General features: G+C 32.0%; 3 protein-coding genes across 7 annotated transcripts in view; 2 read left to right on the top strand and 1 right to left on the bottom strand.

Moving 5' to 3' along the window:
* Nos (Nitric oxide synthase) overlaps positions 1-1,395 on the top strand; it is a gene marked incomplete at its 5' end in the record, with an annotated part of 40,011 nt that extends 38,616 nt beyond the window's left edge. The window contains one exon of the mRNA XM_088258131.1: positions 1,027-1,395. Coding sequence (XP_088114257.1) covers positions 1,027-1,134 — 108 coding nt within the window. The remainder of the gene's footprint in view (positions 1-1,026) is intronic.
* Positions 1,396-4,255: 2,860 nt separating this feature from the next.
* LOC148310615 (annexin B9-like) lies at positions 4,256-12,885 on the bottom strand. Of its 2 annotated transcripts, XM_088258220.1 has the most exons (9): positions 12,707-12,885; positions 11,635-12,036; positions 10,600-10,776; positions 9,517-9,721; positions 8,207-8,286; positions 7,782-7,854; positions 6,992-7,165; positions 6,187-6,368; positions 4,256-5,411 (listed from the first exon to the last, which is right to left on the bottom strand). In XM_088258220.1, exons 1-9 carry the CDS (start codon positions 12,722-12,724, stop codon positions 5,355-5,357), a joined length of 1,368 nt encoding a protein of 455 aa, XP_088114346.1. In that variant the 5' UTR covers positions 12,725-12,885; the 3' UTR covers positions 4,256-5,354. The 2 variants fall into 2 exon arrangements, with proteins under 2 accessions (XP_088114346.1, XP_088114347.1); XM_088258221.1 differs by lacking the exon at positions 11,635-12,036.
* Positions 10,984-17,773, top strand: Arl6IP1 (ADP-ribosylation factor-like 6 interacting protein 1). 4 transcript variants are annotated; one of them, XM_088258224.1, is made up of 4 exons: positions 10,984-11,050; positions 11,276-11,387; positions 14,699-15,070; positions 16,515-17,773. In XM_088258224.1, exons 3-4 carry the CDS (start codon positions 14,774-14,776, stop codon positions 16,716-16,718), a joined length of 501 nt encoding a protein of 166 aa, XP_088114350.1. In that variant the 5' UTR covers positions 10,984-11,050; positions 11,276-11,387; positions 14,699-14,773; the 3' UTR covers positions 16,719-17,773. The 4 variants fall into 4 exon arrangements, with proteins under 4 accessions (XP_088114350.1, XP_088114351.1, XP_088114349.1 ...); XM_088258225.1 differs by having other exon boundaries at positions 11,005-11,143; XM_088258223.1 differs by lacking the exons at positions 10,984-11,050; positions 11,276-11,387 and adding an exon at positions 14,441-14,564.
* Positions 17,774-18,494: the final 721 nt, after the last annotated feature.

Below are 18,494 nucleotides of genomic sequence, written 5' to 3'. Positions count from 1 at the left end.
GTTTGCGGTTACTTGTGATTAGTATACGACCCTAATTAGTACTATACTAACTAGGGTCGGGGCTGATGAAAAAACCGCCCGACAAAAACGTGTTAAATAAAAAATAAAAATGTTCAATTTATACAAAATAAATATCTGGGTATTTACAGCCTATGACAGGTCATGTATTTACAAGACTTCCATATTCTTCTTCATCTATGTCTAGATGTAAAAATATACATTTATTTGGCGCATTTTTTGTGAAAAATTCTCTTAAGGACGCTTTCCAATATATGTACATATATCTATTTGTAAAAATTAAATTGAAAATTTAGATTTAATCTGATTGCTATGGATAAGAGATCCAGAAAAGGTGGTTTTGAGTTTAGATCAAAACTCAAAACACAATTATACTTGTATCAATATTTTATTGATATATTGCAAAATAATAACAAACATTACATATAATGCTCTTATACTAGCAAAAATATCCAGTTAATATCCCCAATTAATTACACAATTTTGTTTTTAAATATTCCATTTTAAAAAGTAAAAAAAGGTGTTTTTTTATTAGTATAATGGTTCCTTTAAAAGAGAAAAACAAAAATAATTTGATAAAAATATCCAAATTTTTATTTACAACATTTTGAGTGTGTTCGGATCTCACATACTAATATAAGAGTTTCTGCTTAATAAAAACCTTCTTTACATCTCACCAATAGATGTCTCTAGTGAAGTTCTAGTGATTCATGAACAAGGTTTCTAAATTGGTTCATATATATAGAACTTCCAAGAATTTGAGTAGTGTGGTTGTCAATAATGGGTAGAATTGGTGAATGTTACATGTGTGTAAAGTGATCACTTAAACCAGCCTATGACGGCCGTAAGACCCGTATTTACGGTCAAAGATGAAGAAGAATATGGAAGTCTGGGCATTTGCCCAGACTTCCATATTCTTCTTCATCTTTGATGAGATGTCAAAAAATATTATCCAAATTTTTAATATAAAATATTAAGAAATATTTCCAAGAAAACATTGTGTTTCAGGAGGAAGATCGTTATCATGAAGACATCTTCGGTATCACCCTGAGAACGGCCGAGATCCAGAACAAATCCCGAGAGTCTGCGAGAATCAAAATGGCGACACAGCCATGACGAAGGCTTTCCCATCTGCCCAAGAAATTTAAATAAAAATATATCTTTCAACCTTTCAAACCATTTTTCTTATTAATACTTAATTCACAATTATTAAATTGTATTTGCACATTTCACGAGTTCATCTTTATCAACTACATTTTAATATATTACTAAATAATCAAATTTTGAATTTTCTTCATATTGTCATGTTTAAAAACTATTGTACATTGTGTATACTAATAAATGTTTTAAATATATTTCAATTACTAATCAATCGAAGTTTTATTTTCGTTTTTCACTTTGACATTGCAACTCCCAGAGTAGGTACTAAATAAATTTAAAATACATCCAAAAATAAACTTTGCTATATTGCAGGCTTTTGGACTAATTTATGTTACTTGCAACACCAACTCTAAACCACTACATGTCAACTTCTCGACACTCAGTTGTGTATATTACTGATTTTTTGTTTTGTTTGCAATAATGCTAAAAACAATTCATAGCCATGAAAAAGTGGTTAGCAATATTGTGAGGTATTTAACGCAGAAAGAGTAAAAAAAAAAACGCTTTATTTCACTGAATAATGTCACTGCTGACAGATACCTAACCTTAAATTAAATTATATTTTTATGCACTGCAACTACGTGTTGCCAGTTGCAAAATAGAAATGCAAGACACATCAGAACAAAGCCTGATGTATTTCTGGTTGGCCATCTTAAATCAGTTAAATTAAGTGACATAGAATATATAATTTTATATAACATAGTTATTAACATATAAATAAAGAATAAAGAAAGAAATAAAGAAAATTAAAAAGCAATTAGTCAGATAAAACATTTATTAAAATTCAAATTTGTTTTCACTTAGTTCAATTAACAAATATGTATATTATTTCTGTAGAACACTTACATTTCTTAGACTAAATGCAGACTGGCCGTAAAAGCCGACTCCTAATTTATGAAGATTCCTATTACCTCAAAGATAAGCCCGTCAATATGTATTAAGTTGCAACACATACAAAAACATTTTGAATAATTATTTCAATAAATTTGTATGTAAAAAAAAAAAAAAAGTTTTTATTAAGAATCTATGACAGGGGCTTTTACATAATCCAAAGTAAACGTACAAACTAAAAAGAATATCATACTCAATATTCACATTTGTGTTGTAAATTCAGATTGTATTTATAAAAACTCGATAAATCAATCGTGTAAATTTGCAACTTTATATTACTGACATAATATCCTTGAAATGCCATTAGTTTCGGTGCAAAAGAGATTTTATTCCCATTAATTCTGGTTATGTTTTAACATACTGGAAAAGGGGAGAACGAGTTTGAGGTAGGAACTATTTTTGATCTATGAATTACAGCTTAAGGCAGGATTTTATTTTTATAAATACCGAGTTCAGTTTGTTTTATCACCCTTAAATAAGGGAAAGATAAATATCTAGAGATATATTTTTTTTTAAATTAATTAATTTATGGAAAAAAACATGATCATGGCATGACATATTTAAAAAGATATTTTTAGAAACATTTTTGTAGTTTATACTTTGTAAAAAAAAATAACTTAACATAAAATATCTGAGAATTTCTAAGGAAATAAAAACATGTACCACTTTTAAAAGGGTTTTGCATACATTCTTTGACAAAAATTACATAATTTCAAGTTGTGCTTACAGAAAAATGTATTTTATGCATTTTACATAAAATACATACAAGTAAAACTAAATTTTAAATCATGTTCTAGAACATGTATCAACTATAAGTTAAATTATATATTAAAACCTCATAACCATATAAATTTACTTTTTTAATGATAAAAAAAGATTTAAAAATAATTAAGATTTCACAAAATAGAAATACAATAAAATAATATTGGGTTGATGCAAAAGTTTTGACCGTTTTTTACATATATTTTTTTTTTAATTTTTTTTCTTGTGTATTATTTATTTAATAAATTATATAATTTCCATCAGTTCTTTTAACCTTCTTCCATCTTTCTATCAACTTATTAAAACCAGTAGTATAAAATTCCGCGGATTTTAATGCGAAAAATGAAGTAAGGAGTGTTTTTACCTGCTCTATTGAATAATTTTTTTCATCATTAAAATATTTTCGCAGTGATCGGAATAAATAAAAATCAGAAAGAGCAATATCTGGAAAATACAGTGGATGCTTGATAACATCCCAATTTAACTCATTTAGCTTGTGTTGGGTCATCATAGCCACATGTGGTCGCGCGTTGTCGTGATGAAACACTGCCCCTTTTCTGTTTACCAATTCTGGTCTATCCTTTTGAAGGACCATGTTCAATTTGGATAATTGCTGACAATATCGTTCTGTTGTACTTGTCTTATCGTGTTCCAAGAGTTCAAAATACACAATACCCTTATTATTCCACCAAACACAAAGTATAACTTTTTTATGGATTTCGGCCTTCGAAGTTGTTAATGGGGCTTGTCCAGGTATAGTCCAATGTTTTTTTCTTGTCACGTTGTTGTACACGACCCATTTCTCATCTCCCGTCACCAAACGATGCAAAAAAGGTTCATGTTTTTATCTCGCATTCAAAGCAACGCGCGTTGAAACACGATCCAACAAATTGGCAGCCGACAATTGATGAGGTATCCAAACGTCGTACCGCGAAACCATTTCCATACGCTTTAAATGTCTTAATGCGATTGTTTGGTTGACTCCCATCATTGACACAATCTCCCTGATGGTTAGACGTGGATAAGTGTCAATTATGACTTTTAATTCGTCGTCATCAGACTTCAATGGCCGCCCGGTACGTGGTTTATCAATGAGTGAAAAATCTCCAGATCGGAATTTTGCAAACCATCTTCGTACCTGTCGAACTTTGATGACATCTGCTCCATACACTTCACAAATGTTTTTGGTTGCCACACTCGCGGTATTGTCTTTACGGAATTCATAAAGTAAACAATACGTAAATGCACTTTATCGAACGACATTTTGAAAAAATACAAGAAGTTATTACTGTACTCTGGCCAGGCCAAAACTGAATAGAAAGTAGAGGAAAAGCATCCTTTATACAATGGAATCATAAAAAAGAAGATTCTATTCATAATTTATGAAAAAAAAATTTTTACCAGGGATCATAAAAAACGGTCATTACTTTTGCATCAACCCAATATTTCTATGATAAAATAAAAGATCATGCCTTTATTAAAATTACATATATATCAAAATGCTTTTGGTTTTCACAAAGAAAATGCACAAAAGTAATGATTGTCAATATGCTGAATTTGCATGAGGCCATTTTCCATTAAGCCAAAATTCAGAATGTACTCTAATTCAATAGTTTGGTTTGAAAAATTGACTTGAGGACATTCCATAGTCCCGGAATGCCTTTTTACACAAGGTCAAAATTATCTTGGCTCAGGGAATGTCTTAAAAATTGGCCTCATGTAAATACCGCATAAATGAATAATAATTGACAACTTACAAATAAATATGTTATACATACTGAAAAATACATATTTAGAAAGGCACGAGCATAGACACCTCCGTATTGGCTGTTTGAAAATCAATTTTCAACTTTTGTGGCACTTTAACAATAGTATATTTTTGATTGTTTCAAAATTATGTATTTAAAAAAATATTTTTTATTTGATTCTATCGATAATTGGTTTTCATGACAAATTAATTTATATTATTTAAGAAGTAAACTATGAAATACATCAAAAGTAATTCTAATACAATGTGGCACCTAAAAAGCACGAGATTAATATTTAATTTGGACTGAAACATTGCCAACATTAAGCATCCTTAACAATAAATATTAGTAAATTTTTGACACATATTTTTAATGAGATTTTTTTCCGAATAAAGAGAATTGTGACCGAAATAGCCAAATCGATTGACATTATAAAGGTGCATTACAAAAACAGAGTTTAGAAGATTTAATACATAGGTACACAATATGCATATCCTTCGTTATACACAGTAATTAATACATAGGATTATTAATTTTTATTTTAAAAATCTAGATATGTAATTAAAAATGCAATTATGGAACTTGAGATTCATAAGAGAGAGTGATTAAGCCCTGTGCAATAAGTCTATTAAACATGGAAACTAGTTTTGCGATCCATTAAACAAGTTATAAAAGAGTACTGTGTAAATTAACAAAATATTAATTCTAATATATTTTACGTTTCAAGGTGGTTTTACATATATATTAAAATGAAACACAATTATAATTTGGAATTTAGTAACAGTTGATCAAAGCCAGCAGGCACTTCTTGTAGTGACCGGATGTATCTCCCTGAAAAAGATTTAAAAACGTATAAATTAAACAGTCACATTTAAATATTAAATTCTATACTGTAAAAACACTTAATATTATAAACTCTGCCAGTGATTGAACTTGGGATTTAATGATGGTACATAGTTAAAAAATTCAATAACTAAAAAAAATATAATACTAACCCTTGCTATTGATATCATATGAAATAATGTTTTTATTTTGACAATAATTTATGAATGGAATTTACATACATATATTCTTTATATACCATACTTAAACCACACATTCTAATATCAGATTTGTTATCATTGATGTTTGAAACTGATTACAACTTAAAATCCAAATAAAGGATTTTCTTTATTAATTAACAATGTGAAAAATTATACATCAGAAAAAGAAACTGATTTTTTTTTATTTTTTTTTTTATTTTATGATAAGTAAATTTTAATTTTGACTATTCAGAGTATAAAACATGTTTTTTTAAATGTTTTTGAGTTGAATGAATATTTTATAACATACGGTTTTACAAAAATATAAAATGATAACAATCGCTACTTTTAAACAACAGAAAAAATATTAATGAGTAAAAATAAAAATATTTTAATATCTGATCAAACTAAAAGTAATCATTTTAATGTTCAAAACATTATTACTAGGGTAATATGTTATGAAAATGATAATTAAAAAAAATTACAGTTGTAGCTAGCATTATGTTAAAATGTCTGACACAAACTTAAGAAAGTTTATGTGAATAGTCCGGGACAGGGCACTTGAAGAAGGAATAAGAACTTACCTCAATCCAACTTTGCAGGGACTTGCCGTATTTGGCCTCAAATGCATCCTTAATATCTCCCAAGTCTACTTCAGAGCGTGTGACCATGACCCTGATCAGCTGACGATCGGTTGTTCCGATTCCTGCCATAGATTTGTGGAGACGTTCAGCAAAGAAATCGGCCTTGCTTCGAACGCACTTTACTAAAACATAAAAAAACAACATATTTACAAACACATATAAACAATGTTTCCAGAACAGTCCTATACAACTATTCAATTTCCGTTAAAAATTTCCATGGCAAATTATTTCAATTTATTTACATTAATAGAAAACACTCAACATTATTTAGGATTTCAAATTGAGCAGGAGTGTGTAAGATGTCGCAACCATTTGACGATGTCGCTTACCTAAGTATGGTTTAATAGTACTTAGGTAATAGGACATTCGTCAAACTTGACGATTTATGATCTCCCAAAAACTTTAAAAAACCATCAGCAACAAGGCAAAGAATCTCAATTAGACGTACAGACGGCTTAGTGTTAATAAATATGTGACTAATTTTGCACTTTTTAATTGTTTCATCCACGATGCGGGCCATTTTGATACCCTAGGTGTATATGTTCTAATACTCCTCAAATAATTGATTCACATTAGTATCGCTCACAATATCCTGGTTCTTAACTTTTGAACACATATCCATTCCGACATTTTTTGTCTTATTTGAATAAATTTTTGTCTTATTTGAATGATGGATCGAAATTTCACTATATCAGTAAATGATGTAGAATTTTACATGAATGCAAATAATATTAAATTTACTTACCAATAGCCAGGAGTCCATCTTTGATATCTCCGGAGAACTCATTCTTAATGGCCTTTTCAAACTCGTGTCCAGTCACCGTCTCGTATTCCCGGAATGTCGCCGCAAGTTGGGGGAAGGAACGCTGGCAAAGAATGGAGTTGAAAACGGACTCGTCAGTTCCCATACGAAGTTCACCTAGAAGAACATCCTCGTTAGAAACATGATTATACTCTCACAAAGTAAATACTAAAATAATCCACATTTTTCTAATTACATTAAAACACTCGATTTTTAATAGGTACCTTATGTGTAATGATTAGGGCACTTGTGGTTGCATTGAAGAAAAAAATATCCATACTTTTACGAGTTTGCATACGAGTTAACACTGTATCAATCTGATGCAAAGTCCTATGCAATATTATATGTGTGAAAAAGGGTTCAAAGAAAATGTGTACAAATCTCTTGAAATAAATAATAAGTAACAGATAATGAAATGTGTATACTGCCAACTAAACTCAGTAACTTTTTACTATTTAATTGTACTAATATGATTCCTGTTGAATTATATTGAAAAGTAAAAAAAGACAAATTTTTAAAAATATTGAAAAATAAGACTTTTTCTTGGGGTAGCGGCAGCACTCAAGTAATATGGCAAAACATGCATGGCGACACTCGAGTAATGCGGCAAACCATGAATCCTCCTTCTATGGCAATACTCAAAAATACGGCAAACAAAGCATGTCGCCTCTATGATGACACTCATGTTCTAAGGGGTAAAGGTGGAAAAATGAACTTATAAAGAAAATCTTACCAGCACGCAATAACGACTGGGCATCTGATCTAGCTTGATCAATGTTGACATCAAAACCTTCATTCCTGTTAGCCTACAAATAAAATTATTAACATTAATAAAAAAATATATAATTATAAACATTAATTAAACAAGTAAATGCCGGAAACAGAGTAAATGGTGCACTGAAATCAGTTGGGAGCAAATAAAAGCTGGGAAGCTAAACTGGCAGTGCGCAACAGAGTCCTTGAACCAAAACTAATGTATAGAAAAGAAGCATGGAGTTGGCAAACGAAGGTTATTTCAGTATTCGCACCAAATTCATAATACTGTAGGTCAGTCGACCCTTTAAGGCAGTACACTGGCGAATATTATTCTGGCAAAATATTTGCTTAGATTTCTACAGAAATGACGGTTTAATTATGTAAAAAGTTCAAACAACTTACGCATGACAATGCAATCAGCAATCTCTTGAAGCTTCCTGAAGTATCACCGGATAATGCTTCAGTCAATGATGTCATGTACACTGGAAAATTGGCAATAATAATAAGTATGCTCCTCCTACACAAATTATCTAAAAAATAATTTCTACAAAAATAATTTTGAATTTCTTTTTCTGACAAAGGAAGGAATTCTACATTATGTTGTATAAGGATACACACTTGGTGCACAGCACACTTCTTTAAACAGAAGTAGTGTTATCTTGATTGTTACTAACACGAAGGCAAGGTAATTAGTCCTGCGCTTTAAGTACCGGTCCAGGGTAATATTGAATAAGTTCAACGGTAAAAAATCACTTATATTTATTTAGATCTCCCTGGGAATCGAACCCAAGACCTCTAGCATGGCTGCCAAATACACTAGACACTACACTGCAGAGACGGACTAAATATTGAAGTCATATAAAATGATACAGTATTCATTTTGAATTTAGACCTCGAGTACATAGTAAGATATTATGTAATGACATTTTAAAGCATCGTTAGTTTAGTCGGTAAAACATGTAACTAGCCATTAAGATATTTAATTGTGTTGTATCATCAATAGATGGCGCTGGTAGTCCAAATCCTGACATAATCTGGAAATATTCGAGGAATAATCCATACCCCAAAACATGGAGCCACAATCTGACCAGGTATTTTATGGCCACACGGTTGGGGCGGTAAGCACGGAGAGCACCTTTGCATTTATTTTATACAAACTTCATGCCGAAGAAGGCACCTTCGCCTCAGCTCAAGACGTTTCAAGTTTACTATAATTTCAAAGGCAATTCGTTGACAATACAGTGTTAATAAGAGTGAGTTGCTATATGAAACATAAAGAAATTTGAACAGCTCAAGTTGAGGCGACTGTTATATGCAGGGACATTAGAACAGTGGTTCTTAACCGTGTTGGAGGTACCAAACTTCACCAGTTTCATATGCATGTTCACCGGACCCTTAATTGGAAAAATGTAATGCTAGATTTATATATTCCTTTCAAATAATATACTAGATCTTTTGGATAAATGTATATATCGAACGTTGTATCATTTTTCATAATATTTGATATATTCCTTTCAAATAATATACTAGATGTATTGGATAAATAAATATATCATACGTCATCATTTTTCATAATATCTTACAATAAGTCAGGTGTGCGTTTTGACCTCCGCCAAACCTGGGAGACTGACTCACTGAACCCCTGGGGTTCGATCGCACCCAGGTTAAGAACCACTGTATTAGAATTAATTAAACAATAATTATATATTTACTGGTTTGATAGGCATCTTGGATAACTTGAATCTCATGATTGGTCATCGTGCACAAGACCTCGATGAGAGTATCCTCATCAGTGCCAATACCGCTGATTGCATCATGCATTTCTTGGGCATAGTACTGCGGCAATGGAGTCATGAGAGCCACAATCACTTCCTCAAAATGTCCGGTGCATTCGCTCTTCAAGTCATCGATTAAGTCCTGAAGAAAAAACACCATTTGATAAAAAATAAAATTATCATAAGCTAATGTAACAATAAACAGATAAAATAATAAAAATAGGTCATAAACAATCATTTTGTGATTCATTACATTTTTTCCTAATATGACACCTATTTCATATACTCAAACATCCACAGTACCTAATACAATACACAATAACTAAATAAAATGGGAATTTAAAAAAAGGATGTGAATTATTAGAAAAATACTTTCCTTAAAATTTATCCGTATTGTTTAAAAATTATAAAACATGATGAATATGTAGTCGTAATCATAATAATACGATAAATAAAAATAATATTCAAATTAATGTTTAATCAGATGGTTATTATAATAACATTGTCACATACAAACATGTATTGTGACGTTAAATAAAATGAAAAGTCTGTTCAATTAACATAGTAAAGATATAAAATTATTAACGGCTCTATTTTTACAAAAGTGGTGACCAATTGTTTTGAATATAACGAAATACTGTGTAAAAAAATGCAACCCTGTTATATCACTCATCGTCAATCTATAATTGTGCAATAATTTTTCACAATTTTAGCAAAGGTCAAATTTTAGCAGTATTTGTGAATACGCTTATTATTAACATTCATGGAATGGCTGATGAAACAGGAATGATTTAATATGAAAATGAAAAAGCACATATTGATAAATCGTAAAAACGGTGAAGTTGGACTCAATTACTCGCAAACATATGGTATGCTGCCTTGCAGCCACTAAAGTGCAGTAAGAGAATGTAATAGAAATTTAAGATTAACACACAACGAGCTCTTCTAACAACTTTAAAGTGGTAATATGAAAAGTATTTATTATTTACTTTTTTCTTTCAACAATAACATTACATTTACCTTTCCGTATAGAGTTTTGAATTCAAAAGCAATCTTCAATCTCTGAATGTTGCTTCTCTTGGTAAGACACTGAATGATTGCCTTTTCGTCCGTTCCAAATCCTTTCATGGCTTTACGGAGTACTTCGGCATCAGCCCTCGGATTGAAAGGCTCCACGGGCACCACGGTGGGTCTCATCTAAAAGAAACAAAGTCATGAAAACATCTTCTTTTTTTTTAAAGAGATAAACAATTAAAATGCACGATGCCAACACAAAGTATTTCACTCTCTTTTGTAATGTTTACATAAAGCACACTCCAACAGTTTTTTTAGTCCAAGAATAATATTGAAACAAAGTGTTATTTGTTAACTAAATCAATAAAAAAAATACTTGGTCATAGCGAGCAAACGTAAAAGATCTCGGTTGCAGTTAACAGTGAGCTACAGCGATTTAGGTTTACACATTAGGAAGGTATTTCTATAATTTATATCAGTTAAATTGAGTAACTATGTATATCTGTGTGGACACTTTCAATCCCTCGGGAGGCAAACAACAGATATAAAAGTAAAAATAAATCTTTAAATGAAAGATATTGCACATCATATTTTTCTTATAACTCATTGTAAAATTTTAAATGTCATTATTTTGAGAGAAAAGGCAACCTTAGTATTCTAATGGTTAAATTAATCTTCACAGAAAAAATCAAAGAGGACGGACGCTGATAAATATTATAGACCGATTTATGAAGCAACTAACCCAAACATTGTCATTTGAAGAGGAAAATTCTGTTTTTACTCAGGACTTGTAGGTAAGAATTTTAGAATCTCTTTTTTAGATGTGCAAATCCTCACAGGATGTATAATTACTACTCTCAAAGAGAAAATGTTCTGTCACTAGTATAGCTTGTAATGCTTGTTATAAATAGGAAAGTATGCTCGTCTTAATAAAGTTTTGGTATATTTAAGTTTGTTTTTGTTTACGTAATGTTGTTTTCTTTAAAATAATTGAAACGCCGCAAAAGGTCAGTATGAGGTTTAAAAACAGATGACCGTTACCTTCTTCTCAGCGGGACCTTGTTGCGAGGGTATAGGTGCGTACTGAGGGGCGTAATGGTGGCTTTGTTGGGGTGGCTGTTCTGAGTGGGAGGAATAGCCCCCTTGCTGAGGGTAGCCCCCCGGCTGGGGGTAGCCCCCCGGCTGGGGGTAACCCCCCGGCTGGGGGTAGCCCTGCGCCTGGTGGTGGTAGCCCGCCTGGGCGTCGTGAGCAGGGTACTGGCCCTGGGGGTACGGGGAGGGGTAGTGTTGGGGATAGGGAGTCGGGTGTTGCATGCCACCGTAGGGCATGGGCATCCCGAATGACTGAGGAGCCCCACTGAAACCGACGTTATGCATGTACGGCTGGGGCGGCGCGTAGGGCATTTGCGGATAGGAAGGATGCGGCGGCGCTCCCGGTTGGCCCTTTTAAAAATGAAAATGACAATACTTTAGCCAAGAACATTTCACTGTTACATGTCTTCATTAATTCTTTTGTCTTGCGAAAACCATTAGAGCGAAATACCTTGTGGCATTCAAGCATTAATCAAACGGGGAGACCCGAGTGTCACATATTAAAATAATCAGGCATGGAAAATATAAGGTCAACTCAATAAGTGTTCATTAAGATATTTTTTTAAGAAAAAAGTGTAAATGCCAATTGAATAATTAATGGTTAGTGGGAAAACAAAGGAATGATGAAAACATGCAAAAATTCTACAGACAACTACAATATTAAATTAAAATAAGTTTTCTACAAGCCTTGAATTTCAAGTAAAGCATATAAATAAGAATGTCATTATTATATATTCAAATGCACTGTGCTTATGTGATTAGAGCTCGACTCGAACTTAAATATAACATGATATGATACTATGAATAATAGAGTAGGTACTTGGGATTCCATTATTTTTTACCCGTGAATATAAAGTTAATGTCATTGAAATACAATATATTTTCATAAAAGTAAGCAAAGTTAAGTTGAAATGCAAAATAAATAAGTAGTGAGCTAATTTAATGATATTAGTAAACCAAAGCCACTTGAATAGTATGTGAAAACTAAAAAATAATCTAATTAAACAGACTTTAAACCAACCTGTTGATACGGATTCATTTTTAAAAATAAGTCTGAAGCACGTAATAGAAAATGCTATTTATTTCTGCCAGCAACCGACTAAGTACTCGGCAGTAGTATATTCACAATATCACAGCACAGAGACACACCCGCAAATGATTTTTAAACAACTGAACTTGGAGAGACGCCAGGAAAAGAATGCCGATACCGGCTATCGAATACTCAGTTTCGATGACGCTGAATAGCACTGTGTTGCGCGTTATGACGAATATTCTTTGAAAAGTAGTCAAATTAACGATGAGTAATAAACCAAGGACAAACGCGGACGTCAGCAAAATTGAAATGAAACAACCTGGAGGAAAATTTCGAAGTACCTCAAAGGTCACGTGTCACCATTGATCGCGAAATGACGTATACGGCAGATGACATTACGTTCCCACATAATATTTTTCTATAGTTGGTAACATGACACATAAATCTAGAAGGCACACGAGCACAACCCTGTTCAAACACTAACTAACCATCACGCCGCTTCTCCGCAGGGGTAGACAGAGAGAATCGAACGCCACACCACTCTGTCTTTGCAAACATTATTCGCCTCTTCTACATTCATGCATCTCCTCATACATACCCGACGATTATTACGACTCCTGACCCGGCCGCTTTCAAGTATTTGTCATACCTGATTGTGCCAGGTTTTCCTCGGTCTTCCTCTGCTTCTTTTTTCCAACTACATTCGCCTCATAAATTTGTTTAAGGTGAATGTTTATGTGAAGTAAAAAATCTGTAAACAAGTATGAATCTTCAATTAATGTAATCAATGGTTTCCAATATAATTAAATAGACCGTGAAAGAAAACTTTGTATTATTCAATTATATACTTTATCTAAACATCCAATAAAATGCCGGTTTCATGAAAATATTCTTGATACTGCTAGTAGTAGCACCATCACGTAGTAGTACCATCACGCCGTTTCACTGAAAGGATGAAAATATGTTTTTTTAGACAAAGAGGATGGAATATCACACTCATATGTCCCGACTTAAGTTGTAAAAAACATTCAAGATTATTTTAAACTAAATCCAATGGTTAAACCCTATGGCAGTTTTTTTTTCTTTATCTCTTTTACGCACCAAATCGTGTATAGGACACTGCGCTTAATTGATGCAGTGTATGATGTCGTAATATTTAGTAACCGTCCAGTTACGTAGACTTTTGACCATATTCGACCATTTTCACAGCCAGATTTAAGATTCTTATTTATTTGAAGTCTTTTTGTTTTTCTTTCGGCCGTCGTTCTATTCTCTAAATTTACGTTTGCAAAATGTGGGTCTTATATATATATTTTTACTATTACAACTTATATAAATAATAAAAATTCTCGAGGAACTATATGGTACTGTATAAATTATTATTTAATGTTGCACCACAGATTTTTCATAATTCATAATGAAATTTCTAACTCCAAATGATTTTTTTTTCTACGTCTATATAATATAGCTGGAGAGATGAAAACCATTTTAATCCTTTTGATAAGTATTAAAAATATGTATTCAGGTAATTTATCCCATCTTTTCAAAATATGTTTCAACAGAGACTTGTTAATTTTTTAAATATGTTTTTCAACTAGGGATAGGAACATAAAATGAAAAACTAATGCCCCATTTAAAAAAAAAAGTATTTACTTACGTGAGTGACTGGCTAGATTTTAGCTATTAAAATCACCTAGTCATTATCTGTGATCAACGCTTGTCAACTGTCATTTGAAAAAAGGCGTTCGCTTTTGTTTTCTTTTGTCGGTCGTCTGATTCTTTGTTATATTCAGCTGTATTTGCACTTTTTAATGTTATTATGGCTGACACACTAACGGTTGATCAAGTAAATATTGATTTTGTAAGCCCTTGCTAAAATATTTAACTGAGAATGCTAGTTTAAAAATTAAGAAATACCCACTGTTCACTATGTACGTTTTTCAATTGGCAAAAAAAGTATTAATTTTGTCTATCTTTTAGGAAAGGCAAGTGAAGAAGCTTAAGCGTAAGCTGGAAGGATGGCGAGAAGTGATTTTGCCAGCTCATTCAGTTCTGATGTGGGAAAAACAGTGGTATCCAGCGGTCATATTCGGCGCAATAAGTTCAATTTTTATTTTCTTCTGGTTGCTTGATCCGCCCATGTTTACAATCCTCGCTTCCACCGGCATACTCTTAACGTTGATGGATTATTTTGTCCCGGTTTTAATCTCTCATTTCTATACTCCCGATTCATGGAATAAAAACAAAGAAAAGCTGTTTGAAGAGATATGCAAAAGTATGGTTTTGTACTACAATTGGTTTTACTATACAACCGAGTCATTCTACAAAATGAGGGAGTCGAGTCCCCGAATGGTAAGTCGTAACATTTTTTTTATTATTATTACTGTATAATTTAGTTATTTTATCGCAACATAAAAAAATTATGGCTTAGAAATTTATATGAATTTTTATTTTTAAATAGAATTACAGAATTCCAAACATTAGGAAAATATTCTGAAATACTTAGCTGCACTACACAATTAAATAAAAAAAGTCACAAGTATGTTTGTTGCTTAGAAGGCAAAATGACAATATTTGACGTCAGGAGAACTTTGCAAAAAGAAGAAATTCTGCTGAAGTTCAACTGTATCTGACGGTGTATCTTATTTTTACTTTTCTACATTATTATGATATTCTTATCAACGTTAAAAGACTTTGACCAGTTATTATTAAATACAATATATATTACATTTAAGTTTTGTACTGATTTTCCTTGGTAAAACTGCTTTTATATTATAGAACAATAACTTTATAACTTTTTCCACTTTTATTTTATTTGACCAGTGACTGGGTTTCAGATGAGTAGTGTCAGTAACGGCGAAATTCAGTCACTTATTAAATAAAATAAGTGGTAAATGCTATATACTTGTTGTTTTATTGCACAACATATAGATTTATTGTGTGACAATGAAGTTTGATTTTGTTTCAGTTATATTTTCTTGCTAATTATAATCTAATTAAAAAAAATAATAGCTTTTGAGGTTATAATGCATAATTGCTTTCTTTTAAGTCTTTTTAATAAGTTGAATATCTAATAAATAAGAATAAAACCTGTATCCGCACCCCAATGGTGCATAGGGCACTGCGTCATATAAACGCAGTGTTATCTTGATCGTTTTACACATGAAGGAAAGGTGATCAGCCCTCCGCTTCAGGTACCAGTCTAGGGTAATATTGAATAAATATTACAAAGTAAGAAATCACTTATATTTATTTTACCCCCCTTGGGAATCGAACCCGGGACCTCCAGAACGGTAGCCGAGCATGCTGACCATTACACTATGGAGGCGGACAAACCTGAATGTCTAATCTGATAAATTAAAAACATATCCTAGTTAAATTTATTTTTCCATTTGATACCAATCATATTAATCTTTTTTTTGTTTTGATCAAATAACAAATTGAGATGATTTAACTACATTAAATAATTCATAAAAATAATCATTTAAAAACAAATTCTAACAAGTTTGTAAAAAAAACATGCTGCTTCAAAAAGTGTAGACTGACCGGAGCATTTCGTCGTAACATAACGTCGTAACATCGCTCGCGGCCAGCATCCGAAACTATGGATGGAGCGCTCGGCTCGGTGTACTGACTGCCTGAATGCTTGCATCGTAACATGTTACGTTACGACGAAATGCTCCGGTCAGTCTTCGCCCAAATGTTGTTTGAATATTAACTAAAATTTGGTGTTTGTAATACCTTCATATTTCCTTGTGTTATAATTATTAATAGTATTGGTTTTTATTGATTACAGTACTACGCTATGCTGATAGCGTCTCTTAGCAGTTTTGCGTGGATTGGAGCATCCACAAGCAACCTGCTGCTAACTTACATGGCAGTATTATACGTCTGCTTCCTGCCGGGCCTGCTCAACCACAACATGGTGGGAGCACATCTCGTTCAATTCGCCAACACCATCAGCAACATCTTGCAGCCTCAACTGATCAAAACTGAATAAAGCGACATAAATTTAAACCTGAAATGTAGATTCACTTAGCATTATACTGCATTTTTCCAAACAAATCTACAGGCTATTTGGTTTTATCACTTAAAAATATCACTTAAACATCAGCCGCAATAGATTCCGGCATTTAATATGCCAGTCTCTCTAATCCATATCCGCTCATGAGCACATGGAGTCCACAAACTGTCTTCAGGCTTTTCTGTTCCCTCCCAAGTCAGGTCCGTGTCCCGAAGTTCTGCGAGAACTGCCGATGGATTGTCAGCAGTGGTCGTTCTGGACGACGCGAACCTCATGCCTTGTAAAAGAAGCAAGCTTGATTAAGGCTCTCAGCAGGCATGCGGAGTACATGGCCAAGCCAACTAAATCGCCTTTCCTTAAACCAAAATTTGCTGCGTCCTACACCTTATCTCTTTATTCCTCAATTCCATGTATTACCGCCACTTAAAAATCTTTTATTTGGTTAGTCAACCACTGCATGAGAAAGTTTGGAGCGCATGTGCATAAGTACTAATTACAATTGTGGATTACTACTCTTCTAGGACCATAGTGTGTACACAGTTTAATACTTGACACAGTTATGGCAATCAAAAGATTAAGATTCAAATAACTTTTTTTGACAAGTCTGATGAGTATTCCGTGTCAATTTAAAGATAGTATGTTTTATCACTGTGCTGGTTACATATTTCAAACACTATTGTGACAGCCTCAAGTGAAGCGGAATTATTAATATATTCTTCAAAAATATGCAGCACATTATCCTTAGTCTTTGCGACAGTACCGTGATTTCTGTCATTTATTGCTTTGTTATAAGTTTGTGCACTATATAATGTTTCTTTTGTAAATAATATAATTGTGAAATTTCATATATGTAATACATATGTAAGTTTTTATGGTGTAACTGTGATTTTATTTTTACGATTAAAAAAACGTCCAATGATTGAGATTTTTTCTAAGCATTTTAATTACAAGTACGTAATATAAACTCCTGCGCAATGCTAAAAATATATATATATTCCTCTTCTGACAGCTTGCTTAAAAGTTTTTTTTTTTATTATGATACAAATTTAAAATCTGTAAATCTACGCTAATTATAATATGTATTTACTTGAAAATATTAACAACTTTAAAATAAAGAAATGATTTTTAAATATAATTTATATTACTTTTGAAAAAAAATGCAGGCAACTATGATATAAAGAGCGCTTTTCAAAATATGTATAATGATAATATAACACATTATGCATTTTAATAATGCAGTTGCTTTTGCTTCCTTTTAATATGTATCCGGAATATCGTTATCGTGACTTGTTGTTTTTAGATATTTAGATATAAGAAACCATTGAATATGATTTTTTAAATTTATGTTTCGACTGTAATTTGACTAGTCTTAAAATTATGATGTAATTATTTTATTGAAGAATAAATGTAAATGTATTTGAACCAATTCTTCATTCACTGACAAACCATCGATCATCAGTTTGGTGCATCATTCCCCTAAAATAACAAGGTTCCAACTGACAAAAATTACAATTTGACATATTACAAAAATAAAACTTTACAAAATAAGACACTTCATTTTACTTCAATATTTTTGTCAATTACTGCTCTATTGGGGTTATAACTAGCGATGGAGTAAGTCAAAACGAGTTATTTTATTTATTTCAATGTATTTTTAAAGTAATAACCCACAAGGCCTCTTATTTTATTTTAACTTCATGTACAGAAAAAAATACATTAGCGGGCTTTAAATATGATATAAAATATGTACAT

Source organism: Brachycentrus maculatus, unplaced genomic scaffold (assembly GCF_059751285.1).
Source record: "Brachycentrus maculatus isolate JH-2025_06_01 unplaced genomic scaffold, ASM5975128v1 h1tg000091l, whole genome shotgun sequence".
Classification (NCBI taxonomy): Eukaryota; Metazoa; Arthropoda; class Insecta; order Trichoptera; family Brachycentridae; genus Brachycentrus; species Brachycentrus maculatus.
Note: the sequence above shows the minus strand (reverse complement) of the source record. Positions and strands in the feature narration are given on the sequence as shown.